The sequence below is a fragment of the Oncorhynchus masou genome, chromosome 31 (genome assembly GCF_036934945.1).
Source record: "Oncorhynchus masou masou isolate Uvic2021 chromosome 31, UVic_Omas_1.1, whole genome shotgun sequence".
Classification (NCBI taxonomy): Eukaryota; Metazoa; Chordata; class Actinopteri; order Salmoniformes; family Salmonidae; genus Oncorhynchus; species Oncorhynchus masou.
The window spans coordinates 102,576,435-102,597,854 of NC_088242.1; the positions used below are offsets into that span (position 1 = coordinate 102,576,435).

Here is a 21,420-nt window from a genome sequence, read left to right on the forward strand (position 1 = left end):
CATCATCCTACCTCTAGCCCTCTGTTAAACCATCATCCTACCTCTAGCCCTCTGTTAAACCATCATCCTACCTCTAGCCCTCTGTTAAACCATCATCCTACCTCTAGCCCTCTGTTAAACCAGCATCCTACCTCTAGCCCTCTGTTAAACCATCATCCTACTTCAAACCCTCTGTTAAACCATCATCCTACCTCTAGCCCTCTGTTAAACCATCATCCTACCTCTAGCCCTCTGTTAAACCATCATCCTACCTCTAGCCCTCTGTTAAATCATCATCCTAACTCTAGCCCTCTGTTAAACCATCATCCTACCTCTAGCCCTCTGTTAAACCATCATCCTACCTCTAGCCCTCTGTTAAATCATCATCCTAACTCTAGCCCTCTGTTAAACCATCATCCTACCTCTAGCCCTCTGTTAAACCATCATCCTACCTCTAGCCCTCTGTTGAACCATCATCCTACCTCTAGCCCTCTGTTAAGCCATAATCTTACTTCAAAGGTGCTCCGCGTTGCTCCGTGCGTAAGAACAGCCCTTAGCCGTAGTGTATTGGCCACATACCAGACCCCCTCGTGCCTTATTGAGTAACAACAGGCACAAGATCAGATTGCTGACATTCCAGCATGCAACACAACATTCTTACAATGTAACTCTTCACCGTCTTGAAATGACACGTTAGGTGTTCAAACAGTGTTATGGTATGGTAGCTTGTCATGTCGCCCTGCCCTGACGTGTCTGTGTGCCTGTTGGTGCCTGTGTTTGTCCTCTCCTCTCTGCCCCCCCAGGGGAAGATAGTTCACCAGAGTTTCACCATCCAGAGTTCCTTCGCCCAGAGAGCGAGACTCCGACACATCCGTCCCCTGACAGAAGACATTGGGTTCTATTACAAAAGACTACGTAGTGACAGGAATGGAGTGGAACCCAGACGCAAGTCCAAGGTAGACACACGGGTTCCCGCTGGAGGCTTCAGTGCAACAACATCGTTCTGAACGGCAACATTTATGCAGCGCAGGGCTCAATGGTACCACTTTATTTCCCTGTTTTTGCAGGTTGCTCGTATTTATTTTGATGCCAGTTTGCAGTGTGTCGACCACTGTTATGTGGGGTTGCCGTTTGTTCTGAAATGTGAGTAACTTGGACGTCTCATGATATCATTTGTTCGTTTTTTTCACAGAAAATTTTAAATCATCACACAACCTGCTACTTAAAAACATCTAACCTTGACTCTCAACTTCAGCTGTAAACTATAGTAATGTGAACGACCGTCTAACTTTCAAATGTAAACTATAGTAATGTGAACGACTGTCTAACCTTCAGCTGTAAACTATGAGAATGTGAATAACCGTCTAACCTTCAACTGTAAACTATAGTAATGTGAATGACAATCTAACCTTCAGCTGTAAACTATAGTAATGTGAATGACCATCTAACCTTCAGCTGTAAACTATGAGAATGTGAACGACCGTCTAACTTTCAACTGTAAACTATAGTAATGTGAATGACCATCTAACCTTCAACTGTAAACTATGAGAATGTGAATAACCGTCTAACCTTCAACTGTAAACTATGAGAATGTGAATGACCATCTAACCTTCAACTGTAAACTATAGTAATGTAAATGGCCGTCTAACCTTCAGCTGTAAACTATGAGAATGTGAATAACCATCAGCTACATGAATATTGGGCTATTGACCAACAGTCTACGTTAATATAGTGTCTTCCAGCTGATATACAGTATGTTAATATAGTGTTGTGTTTAAAGCTGAGGCTCGTCCCCACGGCCTGGTCTTACAGGAGGACATCTGGGATGCTGACATTGACCTCCACCAGAAACTGATCCGACGCTGGAGAGAGCTGAAAGATCGCTCGGGACATCAGTGAGTCTCTCTCTGGCTGAGGCCTGAATGGCACCCTGTTCTCTATATAGTGCAGTACTTATCACCTAGGCCCTATATAGTGCAGTACTTATCACCTAGGCCCATATAGTGGCTTAACTTCACCTAGGCCCTATATAGTGCAGTACTTATCACCTAGGCCCTATATAGTGCAGTACTTATCACCTAGGCCCTATATAGTGCAGTACTTATCACCTAGGCCCTATATAGTGCAGTACTTATCACCTAGGCCCTATATAGTGGCTTAACTTCACCTAGGCCCTATATAGTGCAGTACTTTTCACAAGGGCCCTATATAGTGCAGTACTTTTCATCTGGGCCCTATATAGTGCATCACTTGTCACCTGGGCCCTATATAGTGGCTTAACGTCACCTGGGCCCTATATAGTGGCTTAACGTCACCTGGGCCCTATATAGTGGCTTAACGTCACCTGGGCCCTATATAGTGGCTTAACGTCACCTGGGCCCTATATAGTGGCTTAACGTCACCTGGGCCCTATATAGTGGCTTAACGTCACCTGGGCCCTATATAGTGGCTTAACGTCACCTGGGCCCTATATAGTGGCTTAACGTCACCTGGGCCCTATTTAGTGGCTTAATGTCACCTGGGCCCTATATAGTGGCTTAACGTCACCTGGGCCCTATATAGTGCTGTACTTTTCACCAGGGCCCTATATAGTGCTGTACTTTTCACCAGGGCCCTATATAGTGCTGTACTTATCACCTGGGCCCTATATAGTGCAGTACTTTTTGCCAGGGCCCTATATAGTGCAGTACTTTTCATCTGGGCCCTATATAGTGCATCACTTGTCACCTGGGCCCTATATAGAGCAGTACTTTTCACCTGGGCCCTATATAGTGGCTTAACGTCACCAGGGCCCTATATAGTGCAGTACTTTTCATCTGGGCCCTATATAGTGGCTTAACGTCACCTGGGCCCTATATAGTGGCTTAACGTCACCTGGGCCCTATATAGTGGCTTAACGTCACCTGGGCCCTATATAGTGGCTTAACGTCACCCGGGCCCTATATAGTGGCTTAACGTCACCCGGGCCCTATATAGTGGCTTAACGCCACCTGGGCCCTATATAGTGGCTTAACGTCACCCGGGCCCTATATAGTGGCTTAACGTCACCCGGGCCCTATATAGTGGCTTAACGTCACCTGGGCCCTATATAGTGGCTTAACGTCACCTGGGCCCTATATAGTGGCTTAACGTCACCTGGGCCCTATATAGTGGCTTAATGTCACCTGGGCCCTATATAGTGGCTTAACGTCACCTGGGCCCTATATAGTGCAGTACTTTTCATCAGGGCCCTATATAGTGCAGTACTTGTCACCTGGGCCCAATATAGTGGCTTAACGTCACCTGGGCCCTATATAGTGGCTTAACGTCACCTGGGCCCTATATAGTGCAGTACTTTTCACCTGGGCCCTATATAGTGGCTTAACGTCACCTGGGCCCTATATAGTGGCTTAACGTCACCTGGGCCCTATATAGTGTAGTACTTTTCACCTGGGCCCTATATAGTGGCTTAACGTCACCTGGGCCCTATATAGTGGCTTAACGTCACCTGGGCCCTATATAGTGGCTTAACGTCACCTGGGCCCTATATAGTGCAGTACTTTTCACCTGGGCCCTATATAGTGGCTTAACGTCACCTGGGCCCTATATAGTGGCTTAACGTCACCTGGGCCCTATATAGTGGCTTAACGTCACCTGGGCCCTATATAGTGCAGTACTTTTCACCTGGGCCCTATATAGTGGCTTAACGTCACCTGGGCCCTATATAGTGGCTTAACGTCACCTGGGCCCTATATAGTGGCTTAACGTCACCTGGGCCCTATATAGTGGCTTAACGTCACCTGGGCCCTATATAGTGTAGTACTTTTCACCTTTTCTTTTTTACAACCAAATCTCTATTTTTGATATTAATGGCATGTTATAGATGGGTCCAGACACCTTTTAACATTTTTTTTGTACATGTTTTTGAGAAACATACCCCATGATGTCAATGTTGTGAACAGAGTTCCTCGTGGTGGCGGTGGGGTTATGGTATGGGCAGGCATAAGCTTTGCACAACGAACACAAACGCATTTTATCGATGGCAATTTGAATGCACAGAGATACCGTGAGGTGATCCTGAGGCCCATTGTTGTACCATTCATCCACCACCATCACCTCATGTTTCAGCATGATAAAGCACAGCCCCATGTCGCAAGGATCTGGACACATTTCCTGGAAGCTGAAAATGTCCCAGTTCTTCCATGGCCTGCATCCTCACCAGACATGATACTCATTGAGCATGTTCGGGATGCTCTGGATCAACGTGTATGACAGAGTGTTCCAGTTCCCGCCAATATCCAGCAACTTCACACAGCCATTGAAGAGGAGAGGGACGACATTCCACAGGCCACAATCAACAGCCTGATCAATGCTATTGAAGCTGTCACTCTGCATGAGACAAATGGTCACACCAGATACCGACTGGTTTTCTGTTCCACACCAGATACTGACTGGTTTTCTGTTCCACACCCCAACTTTTTATATTAAGGTATCTGTGACCAACAGATATATATCTGTATTCCCAGTCATGAAATCCATAGATTAGGGCCCAATGAATTTATTTCAATTGGCTGATTTCCTTGTAGGAATTTATAGGGACTACCGAGTGGCGCAGCGGTCTAAGGCACTGCATCTCAGTGCAAGAGGCATCACTACAGACCCTGGTTCATATCCAGGTTGAATCACATCCGGTCGTGATAGGGAGTCCCATAGGGCGGCGCACAATTGGTCCAGCGTCGTCCGGGTTTGGCCGGAGTAGGCCGTCATTGTAAATAAGAATTTGTTCTTTAACTGACTTGCCTAGTTAAATTAAAAAATACTCAGTAAAATCTTTGAAATTGTTGCATGTTGTTTTATATTTTGGTTCAGTGTACAGAGATCTCTGCTAAACATAGAATCAATATGTTTATCTTCTCTTCTGTGACCCCCGAAAACATCAAAATGAAGTAATTACAAACACAAACTTGCCAATGTCTTTCCAATTGTTACAAACAAACAAGGATTAAAAGATGCTTCAAATGGAAGGTCTCTCCAGTCTATAGGGAACAGGGTGCCCATAGGTCCCTCCAGTCTATAGGGAACAGGGTGCCCATACTGTAGGTCTCTCCAGTCTATAGGGAACAGGGTGGCCATACTGTAGGTCTCTCCAGTCTATAAGGAACAGGGTGCCCATAGGTCTCTCCAGTCTATAAGGAACAGGGTGCCCATACTGTAGGTCTCTCCAGTCTATAGGGAACAGGGTGCCCATACTGTAGGTCTCTCCAGTCTATAAGGAACAGGGTGCCCATAGGTCTCTCCAGTCTATAAGGAACAGGGTGCCCATACTGTAGGTCTCTCCAGTCTATAGGGAACAGGGTGCCTTTACTGTAGGTCTCTCCAGTCTGTAAGGAACAGGGTGCCCATACTGTAGGTCTATCCAGTCTATAGGGAACAGGGTGACCATAGTGGGCTGTAGGTCTCTCCAGTCTATAAGGAACAGGGTGCCCATACTGTAGGTCTCTCCAGTCTATAGGGAACAGGGTACCCATACTGTAGGTCTCTCCAGTCTATAGGAACAGGGTGCCCATACTGTAGGTCTCTCCAGTCTATAGGGAACAGGGTGCCCATACTGTAGGTCTCTCCAGTCTATAGGGAACAGGGTGCCCATACTGTAGGTCTCTCCAGTCTATAGGGAACAGGGTGCCCATACTGTAGGTCTCTCCAGCCTATAGGGAACAGGGTGCCCATAGGTATCTCCAGTCTATAAGGTACAGGGTGCCCATACTGTAGGTCTCTCCAGTCTATAGGGAACAGGGTGCCCATACTGTAGGTCTCTCAAGTCTGTAGGGAACAGGGTGCCCATACTGTAGGTCTCTCAAGTCTATAGGGAACAGGGTGCCCATACTGTAGGTCTCTCCAGTCTGTAGGGAACAGGGTGCCCATACTGTAGGTCTCTCCAGTCTATAGGGAACAGGGTGCCCATAGGTCCCTCCAGTCTATAGGGAACAGGGTGCCCATACTGTAGGTCTCTCCAGTCTATAGGGAACAGGGTGGCCATACTGTAGGTCTCTCCAGTCTATAAGGAACAGGGTGCCCATAGGTCTCTCCAGTCTATAAGGAACAGGGTGCCCATACTGTAGGTCTCTCCAGTCTATAGGGAACAGGGTGCCCATACTGTAGGTCTCTCCAGTCTATAAGGAACAGGGTGCCCATAGGTCTCTCCAGTCTATAAGGAACAGGGTGCCCATACTGTAGGTCTCTCCAGTCTATAGGGAACAGGGTGCCTTTACTGTAGGTCTCTCCAGTCTGTAAGGAACAGGGTGCCCATACTGTAGGTCTATCCAGTCTATAGGGAACAGGGTGACCATACTGTAGGTCTCTCCAGTCTATAAGGAACAGGGTGCCCATACTGTAGGTCTCTCCAGTCTATAGGGAACAGGGTACCCATACTGTAGGTCTCTCCAGTCTATAGGGAACAGGGTGCCCATACTGTAGGTCTCTCCAGTCTATAGGGAACAGGGTGCCCATACTGTAGGTCTCTCCAGTCTATAGGGAACAGGGTGCCCATACTGTAGGTCTCTCCAGTCTATAGGGAACAGGGTGCCCATACTGTAGGTCTCTCCAGCCTATAGGGAACAGGGTGCCCATAGGTATCTCCAGTCTATAAGGTACAGGGTGCCCATACTGTAGGTCTCTCCAGTCTATAGGGAACAGGGTGCCCATACTGTAGGTCTCTCAAGTCTGTAGGGAACAGGGTGCCCATACTGTAGGTCTCTCAAGTCTATAGGGAACAGGGTGCCCATACTGTAGGTCTCTCCAGTCTGTAGGGAACAGGGTGCCCATACTGTAGGTCTCTCAAGTCTATAGGGAACAGGGTGCCCATACTGTAGGTCTCTCCAGTCTGTAGGGAACAGGGTGCCCATACTGTAGGTCTCTCCAGTCTATAGGGAACAGGGTGCCCATAGGTCCCTCCAGTCTATAGGGAACAGGGTGCCCATACTGTAGGTCTCTCCAGTCTATAGGGAACAGGGTGGCCATACTGTAGGTCTCTCCAGTCTATAAGGAACAGGGTGCCCATAGGTCTCTCCAGTCTATAAGGAACAGGGTGCCCATACTGTAGGTCTCTCCAGTCTATAGGGAACAGGGTGCCCATACTGTAGGTCTCTCCAGTCTATAAGGAACAGGGTGCCCATAGGTCTCTCCAGTCTATAAGGAACAGGGTGCCCATACTGTAGGTCTCTCCAGTCTATAGGGAACAGGGTGCCTTTACTGTAGGTCTCTCCAGTCTGTAAGGAACAGGGTGCCCATACTGTAGGTCTATCCAGTCTATAGGGAACAGGGTGACCATACTGTAGGTCTCTCCAGTCTATAAGGAACAGGGTGCCCATACTGTAGGTCTCTCCAGTCTATAGGGAACAGGGTACCCATACTGTAGGTCTCTCCAGTCTATAGGGAACAGGGTGCCCATACTGTAGGTCTCTCCAGTCTATAGGGAACAGGGTGCCCATACTGTAGGTCTCTCCAGTCTATAGGGAACAGGGTGCCCATACTGTAGGTCTCTCCAGTCTATAGGGAACAGGGTGCCCATACTGTAGGTCTCTCCAGCCTATAGGGAACAGGGTGCCCATAGGTATCTCCAGTCTATAAGGTACAGGGTGCCCATACTGTAGGTCTCTCCAGTCTATAGGGAACAGGGTGCCCATACTGTAGGTCTCTCAAGTCTGTAGGGAACAGGGTGCCCATACTGTAGGTCTCTCAAGTCTATAGGGAACAGGGTGCCCATACTGTCGGTCTCTCCAGTCTGTAGGGAACAGGGTGCCCATACTGTAGGTCTCTCCAGTCTATAGGGAACAGGGTGCCCATACTGTAGGTCTCTCCAGTCTATAGGGAACAGGGTGCCCATACTGTAGGTCTCTCAAGTCTGTAGGGAACAGGGTGCCCATAGGTCTCTCCAGTCTATAAGGAACAGGGTGCCTATACTGTAGGTCTCTCAAGTCTATAGGGAACAGGGTGCCCATACTGTAGGTCTCTCCAGTCTGTAGGGAACAGGGTGCCCATACTGTAGGTCTCTCCAGTCTATAGGGAACAGGGTGCCCATACTGTAGGTCTCTCCAGTCTGTAAGGAACAGGGTGCCCATACTGTAGGTCTCTCCAGTCTATAGGGAACAGGGTGCCCATACTGTAGGTCTCTCCAGTCTATAGGGAACAGGGTGCCCATACTGTAGGTCTCTCCAGTCTATAGGGAACAGGGTGCCCATACTGTAGGTCTCTCCAGTCTATAAGGAACAGGGTGCCCACACTGTAGGTCTCTCCAGTCTATAGGGAACAGGGTGCACATACTGTAGGTCTCTCCAGTCTATAGGGAACAGGGTGCCCATACTGTAGGTCTCTCCAGTCTATAGGGAACAGGGTGCCCATACTGTAGGTCTCTCCAGTCTGTAAGGAACAGGGTGCCCATACTGTAGGTCTCTCCAGTCTATAGGGAACAGGGTGCCCATACTGTAGGTCTCTCCAGTCTATAGGGAACAGGGTGCCCATACTGTAGGTCTCTCCAGTCTATAGGGAACAGGGTGCCCATACTGTAGGTCTCTCCAGTCTATAAGGAACAGGGTGCCCACACTGTAGGTCTCTCCAGTCTATAGGGAACAGGGTGCACATACTGTAGGTCTCTCCAGTCTATAGGGAACAGGGTGCCCATACTGTAGGTCTCTCCAGTCTATAGGGAACAGGGTGCCCATACTGTAGGTCTCTCCAGTCTATAGGGAACAGGGTGCCCATACTGTAGGTCTCTCCAGTCTATAGGGAACATGGTGCCCATACTGTAGGTCTCTCCAGTCTATAGGGAACAGGGTGCCCATATCTGACAGTGCTGTGTTGGTGCACACAGTAGTCCTGAGTGTCCTGATGTTGTCTTTGTATAAAGAGTTGAGACGGTGTTTGAAGTCAGCACAGATCTTCAGGAGACGGTCCAGGCAACAATAACAGCTCAACAGACCTGGCCGTCGTTGGTTAACGCCTCACAGCCAATCACGTTTCCCCTCACCAATACCAATAGCTCCTCTGTGAGTACAGTACACTATATGAACATACTTTCGGAAAGTCGTCAGTCTTTTTCCCAAAAACATTTACGTTACAGCCTTATTCTATAATGGATTAAATAAATAAAAAATCTCATCAATCTACACACAATACCTCATAGTGACATTTAAAAAATATATATATTTAAAATAAAAATATATATATTTAAAATAAAAAATAAAAATATATATATTTAAAATAAAAAATAAAAATATATATATTTAAAATAAAAAATAAAAATATATATATTTAAAATAAAAAAAGTCACCTTATTGTTGTAAGTATTCTGTCCGTTTGCTATGAGACCTGAAATGGAGCTCAGGTGCATCATGTTTCCATTGATCATCCTTGAGATGTTTCTACAACTTGATTGGAGTCCACCTGTGGTAAATTCAATTGATTGGAAAGGCACACACCGGTCTATATAAGGTCACACAGTGCATGTCAGAGCAAAAGCCAAGCCATGAGGTCGAAGGAATTGTCCATAGAGCTCCGAGACAGGATTGTGTCGAGGCACAGATCTGGGGAAGTGTACCAAAACATTTCTGCAGTATTGAAGGTCTCCAAGAGCACAGTGGCCTCCATCATTCTTAAATGGAAGATGTTTGGAACCACCAAGAATCTTCCTAGAGCTGGCCGCTCGGCCAAACTGAGCAATCGGGGCCTTTGTCAGGGAGGTGTCCAAGAACCCAATGGTCACTATCAGAGTTCCTCTGTGGAGATGGGAGAACTTTCCAGAAGGACAACCATCTCTGCAGCACTCCACCAATCAGGTCTTTATGTTAGAGTGGCCAGACAGAAGCCATTCCTCAGTAAAAGGCACATGACAGCCCGCTTGGAGTTTGCCAAAACACACCTAAAGACATTCAGACCATGATAAACAAGATTCTCTGGTCTGATGAAACCAAGATTGAACTCGTTGGCCTGAATTTCAAGCATCACGTCTGGAGGAAACCTGGCACCATCCCTACGGTGAAGCATGGTGGTGGCAGCATCATGCTGTGGGGATGTTTTTCAGAGGCAGGAACTGGGAGACTAGTCAGGATCGAGGGAAAGATGAACGGAGCAAAGTACAGAGATCCTTGATGAAACCCTGCTCCAGAGCGCTCAGCACCTCAGACTGGGGTGAAGGTTCACCTTCCAATATTACAACAACCCTAAGCACATTGGCAAGACAACACAGGAGTGGCTTCGGGACAAGTCTCTGAATGTCCTTGACTGGCCCAGCCAGAGCCCGGACTTGAACCCGATCGAACATCTCTGGAGAGACCTGAAAATAGCTGTGCAGCGATGCTCCCATCCAACCTGACAGAGCTTGAGAGGATCTGCAGAGAAGAATGGAAGAAACTCCCCAAATACAGGTGTGCCAAGCTTGTAGCGTCATACCCAAGAAGACTCATGGCTGTAATCGCTGCCCAAGGTGCTTCAACAAAGTACTGAGTAAAGGTTCTGAATATTTATGTAATATTTCAGTGTTATTTTTAATACATTTGCAAAAATGTATAAAAACCTGTTTTGTCATTATAGTGTATTGTGGGTAGAGTAATCCATTTTAGAATCAGGCTGTAACGTAACAAAATGTGGAAAAAGTGGAGGGGTCTGAATACTTTCCGAATGCACTACACACACACACACACACACACACACACACACACACACACACACACACACACACACACACACACACATTTCCCTGACTCTCTCACTCTGGTCTCTCGCTCTCTCATCTCTTATCCTTGTGTGTCTTACAGGAGACGGAGGTTGTTCTAGAGAACCCAGCAGATGTCCCAGTGTATGTCCAGATCCTTCCTCTGGCTCTCTACCCGAACCCCTCCGTGTTTGCTGGGAAACTCAGCGACAGGTATGAAGTGGCACCTAGCTGCCTGGTGGTGCACACCGTGTGGCTCTGACACAGTACATGAATTAGATATCAGCTATCTGAGCAACCACCTCTCACAACCTCAGGCCTTTCTGTCGCTGCGTACTCAACACATTTTAGGTTGGAAATAAAGGAGGACGCTCACTGACTCTTATCTCTTTCCAGCTTCCCACTGGGAAAGTTGTCCAACATCGACACAAAATCACTGGAATTTCAGGTCAACAGAAACCTAGTAAGTAGTGCAGAATAGTACTTGAGTTCTCTGTGACCCTGTTGTACAGTACTACCAGTGTTACCTAACTGAAACAACATTTATAGCCAATTACAAGTCATTTATTGAAGAATTGTAAGAATTTTCAGTTGCAGTTTGTTTGCCTTAGTTTGTATGTATGTGTGTCTCTGTGTGTCTCTGTCCTCTCTGACTGCTCTGTGTGTCTCTGTCCTCTCTGTGTGTCTCTGTCCTCTCTGTTTGTCTCTGTCCTCTCTGTTTGTCTCTGTCCTCTCTGTTTGTCTCTGTCCTCTCTGTGTGTCTCTGTCCTCTCTGTGTGTCTCTGTCCTCTCTGACTGCTCTGTGTCTCTGTCCTCTCTGTGTGTCTCTGTCCTCTCTGTGTGTCTCTGTCCTCTCTGTGTGTCTCTGTCCTCTCTGTGTGTCTCTGTCCTCTCTGTTTGTCTCTGTCCTCTCTGTCCTCTCTGTGTGTCTCAGTCCTCTCTGTGTCTCTGTCCTCTCTGTGTGTCTCTGTCCTCTCTGACTGCTCTGTGTGTCTGTCCTCTCTGTGTGTCTCTGTCCTCTCTGTGTGTCTCTGTCCTCTCTGACTGCTCTGTGTGTCTGTCCTCTCTGTGTGTCTCTGTCCTCTCTGTGTATCTCTGTCCTCTCTGACTGCTCTGTGTGTCTCTGTCCTCTCTGACTGCTCTGTGTGTCTCTGTCCTCTCTGACTGCTCTGTGTGTCTGTCCTCTCTGTGTGTCTCTGTCCTCTCTGTGTGTCTCTGTCCTCTCTGACTGCTCTGTGTGTCTGTCCTCTCTGTGTGTCTCTGTCCTCTCTGTGTATCTCTGTCCTCTCTGACTGCTCTGTGTGTCTCTGTCCTCTCTGACTGCTCTGTGTGTCTCTGTCCTCTCTGAGTGTCTCTGTCCTCTCTGTCCTCTCTGTGTGTTTCTGTCCTCTCTGACTGCTCTGTGTGTCTCTGTCCTCTCTGTCCTCTCTGTGTGTCTCTGTCCTCTCTGTGTGTCTCTGTCCTCTCTGACTGCTCTGTGTGTCTCTGTCCTCTCTGTCCTCTCTGTGTGTCTCTGTCCTCTCTGTGTGTCTCTGTCCTCTCTGTGTGTCTCTGTCCTCTCTGTGTGTCTCTGTCCTCTCTGTCTGCTCTGTGTTCCTCTGTCCTCTCTGTGTGTCTCTGTCCTCTCTGACTGCTCTGTGTGTGTCTGTCCTCTCTGTGTGTCTGTCCTCTCTGTGTGTCTGTCCTCTCTGTGTGTCTGTCCTCTCTGTGTGTCTGTCTTCTCTGTGTCTCTGTCCTCTCTGTGTGTCTCTGTCCTCTCTGTGTGTCTCTGTGTGTCTGTCCTCTGACTGCTCTGTGTGTCTCTGTCCTATCTGTCCTCTCTGTGTGTCTCTGTCCTCTCTGTGTGTCTCTGTCCTCTCTGTGTGTCTCTGTCCTCTCTGACTGCTCTGTGTGTCTGTCCTCTCTGTGTGTCTCTGTCCTCTCTGTCTGCTCTGTGTGTCTCTGTCCTCTCTGTGTGTCTCTGTCCTCTCTGTGTGTCTCTGTCCTCTCTGACTGCTCTGTGTGTCTGTCCTCTCTGTGTGTCTCTGTCCTCTCTGTGTGTCTCTGTCCTCTCTGTGTGTCTCTGTCCTCTCTGTCCTCTCTGTGTGTCTCTGTCCTCTCTGTGTGTCTCTGTCCTCTCTGTCCTCTCTGACTGCTCTGTCCTCTCTGTCCTCTCCCAGTCGTCTGTAATGAAGGGAAGCTCAGGGTTTGTGGAGGGCTCGACCAGACCGTTTGTCTACAACGTGCTCCTGCAGCCTGGAGAGGTCAAGTCCTTCAGCCTGAGGTTCAGTCCTTCTAGCAGCCACTCTGTCTCCTCCCTGCTCATAGTCAGGTGGGTCAGTGGTGTTGAGTATTACCCCCCCATCCCTACACTGTGTCATATTCAGAGTATTACCCCCCCCCCATCCCTACACTGTGTCATATTCAGAGTATTACCCCCCATCCCTACACTGTGTCATATTCTCCCTACACTGTGTCATATTCAGAGTATTACCCCCCCCATCCCTACACTGTGTCATATTCAGAGTATTACCCCCCCCATCCCTACACTGTGTCATATTCAGAGTATTACCCCCCCATCCCTACACTGTGTCATATTCAGAGTATTACCCCCCATCCCTACACTGTGTCATATTCAGAGTATTACCCCCCCCATCCCTACACTGTGTCATATTCAGAGTATTACCCCCCCCCCATCCCTACACTGTGTCATATTCAGAGTATTACCCCCCCATCCCTACACTGTGTCATATTCAGAGTATTACCCCCCCATCCCTACACTGTGTCATATTCAGAGTATTACCCCCCCATCCCTACACTGTGTCATATTCAGAGTATTACCCCCCCCATCCCTACACTGTGTCATATTCAGAGTATAACCCCCCATCCCTACACTGTGTCATATTCAGAGTATTACCCCCCCCCATCCCTACACTGTGTCATATTCAGAGTATTACCCCCCATCCCTACACTGTGTCATATTCAGAGTGTGTCATATTCAAGTACCCCTACACCCCCCCATCCCTACACTGTGTCATATTCAGAGTATTACCCCCCATCCCTACACTGTGTCATATTCAGAGTATTACCCCCCCATCCCTACACTGTGTCATATTCAGAGTATTACCCCCCCATCCCTACACTGTGTCATATTCAGAGTATTACCCCCCATCCCTACACTGTGTCATATTCAGAGTATTACCCCCCCATCCCTACACTGTGTCATATTCAGAGTATTACCCCCCCATCCCTACACTGTGTCATATTCAGAGTATTACCCCCCCATCCCTACACTGTGTCATATTCAGAGTATTACCATCCCCCCCCATCCCTACACTGTGTCATATTCAGAGTATTACCCCCCATCCCTACACTGTGTCATATTCAGAGTATTACCCCCCCCCCATCCCTACACTGTGTCATATTCAGAGTATTACCCCCCCCCCATCCCTACACTGTGTCATATTCAGAGTATTACCCCCCATCCCTACACTGTGTCATATTCAGAGTATTACCCCCCCATCCCTACACTGTGTCATATTCAGAGTATTACCCCCCCCCCCCATCCCTACACTGTGTCATATTCAGAGTATTACCCCCCCCCCCCCATCCCTACACTGTGTCATATTCAGAGTATTACCCCCCCCATCCCTACACTGTGTCATCCCCCCCCCCCCCCCATCCCTACACTGTGTCATATTCAGAGTATTACCCCCCCCATCCCTACACTGTGTCATATTCAGAGTATTACCCCCCATCCCTACACTGTGTCATATTCAGAGTATTACCCCCCCCCATCCCTACACTGTGTCATATTCAGAGTATTACCCCCCCCATCCCTACACTGTGTCATATTCAGAGTATTACCCCCCCCATCCCTACACTGTGTCATATTCAGAGTATTACCCCCCCCCCATCCCTACACTGTGTCATATTCAGAGTATTACCCCCATCCCTACACTGTGTCATATTCAGAGTATTACCCCCCCCATCCCTACACTGTGTCATATTCAGAGTATTACCCCCCCATCCCTACACTGTGTCATATTCAGAGTATTACCCCCCATCCCTACACTGTGTCATATTCAGAGTATTACCCCCCCCCCATCCCTACACTGTGTCATATTCAGAGTATTACCCCCCCCCATCCCTACACTGTGTCATATTCAGAGTATTACCCCCCATCCCTACACTGTGTCATATTCAGAGTATTACCCCCCATCCCTACACTGTGTCATATTCAGAGTATTACCCCCCTACACTGTGTCATATTCCCTATCCCTACACTGTGTCATATTCAGAGTATTACCCCCCATCCCTACACTGTGTCATATTCAGAGTATTACCCCCCCCATCCCTACACTGTGTCATATTCAGAGTATTACCCCCCCCCATCCCTACACTGTGTCATATTCAGAGTATTACCCCCCCATCCCTACACTGTGTCATATTCAGAGTATTACCCCCCCCATCCCTACACTGTGTCATATTCAGAGTATTACCCCCCCATCCCTACACTGTGTCATATTCAGAGTATTACCCCCCCCCATCCCTACACTGTGTCATATTCACTGTGTCATATTCAGAGTATTACCCCCCCATCCCTACACTGTGTCATATTCAGAGTATTACCTACACTGTGTCATATTCAGAGTATTACCCCCCATCCCTACACTGTGTCATATTCAGAGTATTACCCCCCCATCCCTACACTGTGTCATATTCAGAGTATTACCCCCCCCCCATCCCTACACTGTGTCATATTCAGAGTATTACCCCCCCATCCCTACACTGTGTCATATTCAGAGTATTACCCCCCCATCCCTACACTGTGTCATATTCAGAGTATTACCCCCCCCCCATCCCTACACTGTGTCATATTCAGAGTATTACCCCCCCCCCCCATCCCTACACTGTGTCATATTCAGAGTATTACCCCCCATCCCTACACTGTGTCATATTCAGAGTATTACCCCCCCATCCCTACACTGTGTCATATTCAGAGTATTACCCCCCATCCCTACACTGTGTCATATTCAGAGTATTACCCCCCCATCCCTACACTGTGTCATATTCAGAGTATTACCCCCCCATCCCTACACTGTGTCATATTCAGAGTATTACCCCCCCCCATCCCTACACTGTGTCATATTCAGAGTATTACCCCCCCATCCCTACACTGTGTCATATTCAGAGTATTACCCCCTACACTGTGTCATATTCATCCCCCATCCCTACACTGTGTCATATTCAGAGTATTACCCCCCATCCCTACACTGTGTCATATTCAGAGTATTACCCCCCCCCCCATCCCTACACTGTGTCATATTCAGAGTATTACCCCCCCATCCCTACACTGTGTCATATTCAGAGTATTACCCCCCCCATCCCTACACTGTGTCATATTCATCCCCCCCCCCCATCCCTACACTGTGTCATATTCAGAGTATTACCCCCCATCCCTACACTGTGTCATATTCAGAGTATTACCCCCCCCATCCCTACACTGTGTATTCAGAGTTTACCCCCCCCCCCATCCCTACACTGTGTCATATTCAGAGTATTACCCCCCCCATCCCTACACTGTGTCATATTCAGAGTATTACCCCCCCCCCCCATCCCTACACTGTGTCATATTCAGAGTATTACCCCCCCCATCCCTACACTGTGTCATATTCAGAGTATTACCCCCCCATCCCTACACTGTGTCATATTCAGAGTATTACCCCCCCATCCCTACACTGTGTCATATTCAGAGTATTACCCCCCCCCCCCCATCCCTACACTGTGTCATATTCAGAGTATTACCCCCCCCCCATCCCTACACTGTGTCATATTCAGAGTATTACCCCCCCATCCCTACACTGTGTCATATTCAGAGTATTACCCCCATCCCTACACTGTGTCATATTCAGAGTATTACCCCCCCATCCCTACACTGTGTCATATTCAGAGTATTACCCCCATCCCTACACTGTGTCATATTCAGAGTATTACCCCCCCCCCCCATCCCTACACTGTGTCATATTCAGAGTATTACCCCCCCATCCCTACACTGTGTCATATTCCCCCCCCCATCCCTACACTGTGTCATATTCAGAGTATTACCCCCCCATCCCTACACTGTGTCATATTCAGAGTATTACCCCCCCCATCCCTACACTGTGTCATATTCAGAGTATTACCCCCCCATCCCTACACTGTGTCATATTCAGAGTATTACCCCCCCATCCCTACACTGTGTCATATTCAGAGTATTACCCCCCCCCCCATCCCTACACTGTGTCATATTCAGAGTATTACCCCCCCATCCCTACACTGTGTCATATTCAGAGTATTACCCCCCCCCATCCCTACACTGTGTCATATTCAGAGTATTACCCCCATCCCTACACTGTGTCATATTCAGAGTATTACCCCCATCCCTACACTGTGTCATATTCAGAGTATTACCCCCCCCTACACTGTGTCATCCCTACACTGTGTCATATTCAGAGTATTACCCCCCCCCATCCCTACACTGTGTCATATTCAGAGTATTACCCCCCCCATCCCTACACTGTGTCATATTCAGAGTCCCTATTATATTCCCCCCCATCCCTACACTGTGTCATATTCAGAGTATTACCCCCCATCCCTACACTGTGTCATATTCAGAGTATTACCCCCCCCCCATCCCTACACTGTGTCATATTCAGAGTATTACCCCCCCATCCCTACACTGTGTCATATTCAGAGTATTACCCCCCCATCCCTACACTGTGTCATATTCAGAGTATTACCCCCCCATCCCTACACTGTGTCATATTCAGAGTATTACCCCCCATCCCTACACTGTGTCATATTCAGAGTATTACCCCCCCATCCCTACACTGTGTCATATTCAGAGTATTACCCCCCCATCCCTACACTGTGTCATATTCAGAGTATTACCCCCCCCCCCCATCCCTACACTGTGTCATATTCAGAGTATTACCCCCCCCATCCCTACACTGTGTCATATTCAGAGTATTACCCCCATCCCTACACTGTGTCATATTCAGAGTATTACCCCCCCATCCCTACACTGTGTCATATTCAGAGTATTACCCCCCCCCCATCCCTACACTGTGTCATATTCAGAGTATTACCCCCCATCCCTACACTGTGTCATATTCAGAGTATTACCCCCCCATCCCTACACTGTGTCATATTCAGAGTATTACCCCCCATCCCTCCCATATTCAGAGTATTACCCCCCCATCCCTACACTGTGTCATATTCAGAGTATTACCCCCCCATCCCTACACTGTGTCATATTCAGAGTATTACCCCCCCCATCCCTACACTGTGTCATATTCAGAGTATTACCCCCCCATCCCTACACTGTGTCATATTCAGAGTATTACCCCCCCCATCCCTACACTGTGTCATATTCAGAGTATTACCCCCCCCCCATCCCTACACTGTGTCATATTCAGAGTATTACCCCCCCCATCCCTACACTGTGTCATATTCAGAGTATTACCCCCCCTACATCCCTACACTGTGTCATATTCAGAGTATTACCCCCCCATCCCTACACTGTGTCATATTCAGAGTATTACCCCCATCCCCACTGTGTCATATTCCCCCCATCCCTACACTGTGTCATATTCAGAGTATTACCCCCCCATCCCTACACTGTGTCATATTCAGAGTATTACCCCCCCCCCCATCCCTACACTGTGTCATATTCAGAGTATTACCCCCCATCCCTACACTGTGTCATATTCAGAGTATTACCCCCCCCATCCCTACACTGTGTCATATTCAGAGTATTACCCCCATCCCCCCCCCCCCATCCCTACACTGTGTCATATTCAGAGCATTACCCCCCCCATCCCTACACTGTGTCATATTCAGAGTATTACCCCCCCATCCCTACACTGTGTCATATTCAGAGTATTACCCCCCCATCCCTACACTGTGTCATATTCAGAGTATTACCCCCATCCCTACACTGTGTCATATTCAGAGTATTACCCCCCATCCCTACACTGTGTCATATTCAGAGTACCCCCCATCCCTACACTGTGTCATATTCAGAGTATTACCCCCATCCCTACACTGTGTCATATTCATCCCCCATACACTGTGTCATATTCAGAGTATTACCCCCCCATCCCTACACTGTGTCATATTCAGAGTATTACCCCCCCCATCCCTACACTGTGTCATATTCAGAGTATTACCCCCCCATCCCTACACTGTGTCATATTCAGAGTATTACCCCCCATCCCTACACTGTGTCATATTCAGAGTATTACCCCCCCCCCATCCCTACACTGTGTCATATTCAGAGTATTACCCCCCATCCCTACACTGTGTCATATTCAGAGTATTACCCCCCCCATCCCTACACTGTGTCATATTCAGAGTATTACCCCCCATCCCTACACTGTGTCATATTCAGAGTATTACCCCCCCCATCCCTACACTGTGTCATATTCAGAGTATTACCCCCCCATCCCTACACTGTGTCATATTCAGAGTATTACCCCCCCATCCCTACACTGTGTCATATTCAGAGTATTACCCCCCCCCCATCCCTACACTGTGTCATATTCAGAGTATTACCCCCCCCATCCCTACACTGTGTCATATTCAGAGTATTACCCCCCATCCCCCCCAGAGTATTACCCCCATCCCTACACTGTGTCATATTCAGAGTATTACCCCCCCATCCCTACACTGTGTCATATTCAGAGTATTACCCCCCCATCCCTACACTGTGTCATATTCAGAGTATTACCCCCCCCATCCCTACACTGTGTCATATTCAGAGTATTACCCCCCCCATCCCTACACTGTGTCATATTCAGTGTCATATTCAGTATTACCCCCCCCATCCCTACACTGTGTCATATTCAGAGTATTACCCCCCCATCCCTACACTGTGTCATATTCAGAGTATTACCCCCCATCCCTACACTGTGTCATATTCAGAGTATTACCCCCCCCATCCCTACACTGTGTCATATTCAGAGTATTACCCCCCATCCCTACACTGTGTCATATTCAGAGTATTACCCCCCCCCCCATCCCTACACTGTGTCATATTCAGAGTATTACCCCCCCATCCCTACACTGTGTCATATTCAGAGTATTACCCCCCCCCCATCCCTACACTGTGTCATATTCAGAGTATTACCCCCCCCATCCCTACACTGTGTCATATTCAGAGTATTACCCCCCCCCCCTACACTGTGTCATCCCTACACTGTGTCATATTCAGAGTATTACCCCCCCATCCCTACACTGTGTCATATTCAGAGTATTACCCCCCATCCCTACACTGTGTCATATTCAGAGTATTACCCCCCCATCCCTACACTGTGTCATATTCAGAGTATTACCCCCCCCCATCCCTACACTGTGTCATATTCAGAGTATTACCCCCATCCCTACACTGTGTCATATTCAGAGTATTACCCCCCCATCCCTACACTGTGTCATATTCAGAGTATTACCCCCCCATCCCTACACTGTGTCATATTCAGAGTATTACCCCCATCCCTACACTGTGTCATATTCAGAGTATTACCCCCCCATCCCTACACTGTGTCATATTCAGAGTATTACCCCCATCCCTACACTGTGTCATATTCAGAGTATTACCCCCCCCCCATCCCTACACTGTGTCATATTCAGAGTATTACCCCCCCATCCCTACACTGTGTCATATTCAGAGTATTACCCCCCCATCCCTACACTGTGTCATATTCAGAGTATTACCCCCCCCATCCCTATACTGTGTCATATTCAGAGTATTACCCCCCCCCATCCCTACACTGTGTCATATTCAGAGTATTACCCCCCATCCCTACACTGTGTCATATTCAGAGTATTACCCCCATCCCTACACTGTGTCATATTCAGAGTATTACCCCCCCCATCCCTACACTGTGTCATATTCAGAGTATTACCCCCCATCCCTACACTGTGTCATATTCAGAGTATTACCCCCCCACCATCCCTACACTGTGTCATATTCAGAGTATTACCCCCCCATCCCTACACTGTGTCATATTCAGAGTATTACCCCCCCATCCCTACACTGTGTCATATTCAGAGTATTACCCCCCCATCCCTACACTGTGTCATATTCAGAGTATTACCCCCCCCTATCCCTACACTGTGTCATATTCAGAGTATTACCCCCATCCCTACACTGTGTCATAGAGTATTACATCCCTACACTGTCATATTCAGAGTATTACCCCCCCCCATCCCTACACTGTGTCATATTCAGAGTATTACCCCCCCATCCCTACACTGTGTCATATTCAGAGTATTACCCCCCCCCCATCCCTACACTGTGTCATATTCAGAGTATTACCCCCCCCCATCCCTACACTGTGTCATATTCAGAGTATTACCCCATCCCTACACTGTGTCATATTCAGAGTATTACCCCCCCATCCCTACACTGTGTCATATTCAGAGTATTACCCCCCCATCCCTACACTGTGTCATATTCAGAGTATTACCCCCCATCCCTACACTGTGTCATATTCAGAGTATTACCCCCCCCATCCCTACACTGTGTCATATTCAGAGTATTACCCCCCCCCCATCCCTACACTGTGTCATATTCAGAGTATTACCCCCCATCCCTACACTGTGTCATATTCAGAGTATTACCCCCCTACATCCCTACACTGTGTCATATTCAGAGTATTACCCCCCCATCCCTACACTGTGTCATATTCAGAGTATTACCCCCATCCCTACACTGTGTCATATTCAGAGTATTA

The 21,420-nt window shown here is 48.0% G+C and overlaps 1 protein-coding gene across 1 annotated transcript in view; it reads left to right on the plus strand.

The window, feature by feature from the left end:
* Positions 1-21,420, plus strand: part of LOC135524845 (transmembrane protein 131-like) — a 136,219-nt gene that overhangs the window by 83,759 nt on the left and 31,040 nt on the right. Inside the window, 7 exon segments of the mRNA XM_064952706.1 lie at positions 783-935; positions 1,047-1,122; positions 1,760-1,874; positions 8,861-8,999; positions 10,767-10,876; positions 11,060-11,126; positions 12,823-12,974. Coding sequence (XP_064808778.1) covers positions 783-935; positions 1,047-1,122; positions 1,760-1,874; positions 8,861-8,999; positions 10,767-10,876; positions 11,060-11,126; positions 12,823-12,974 — 812 coding nt within the window.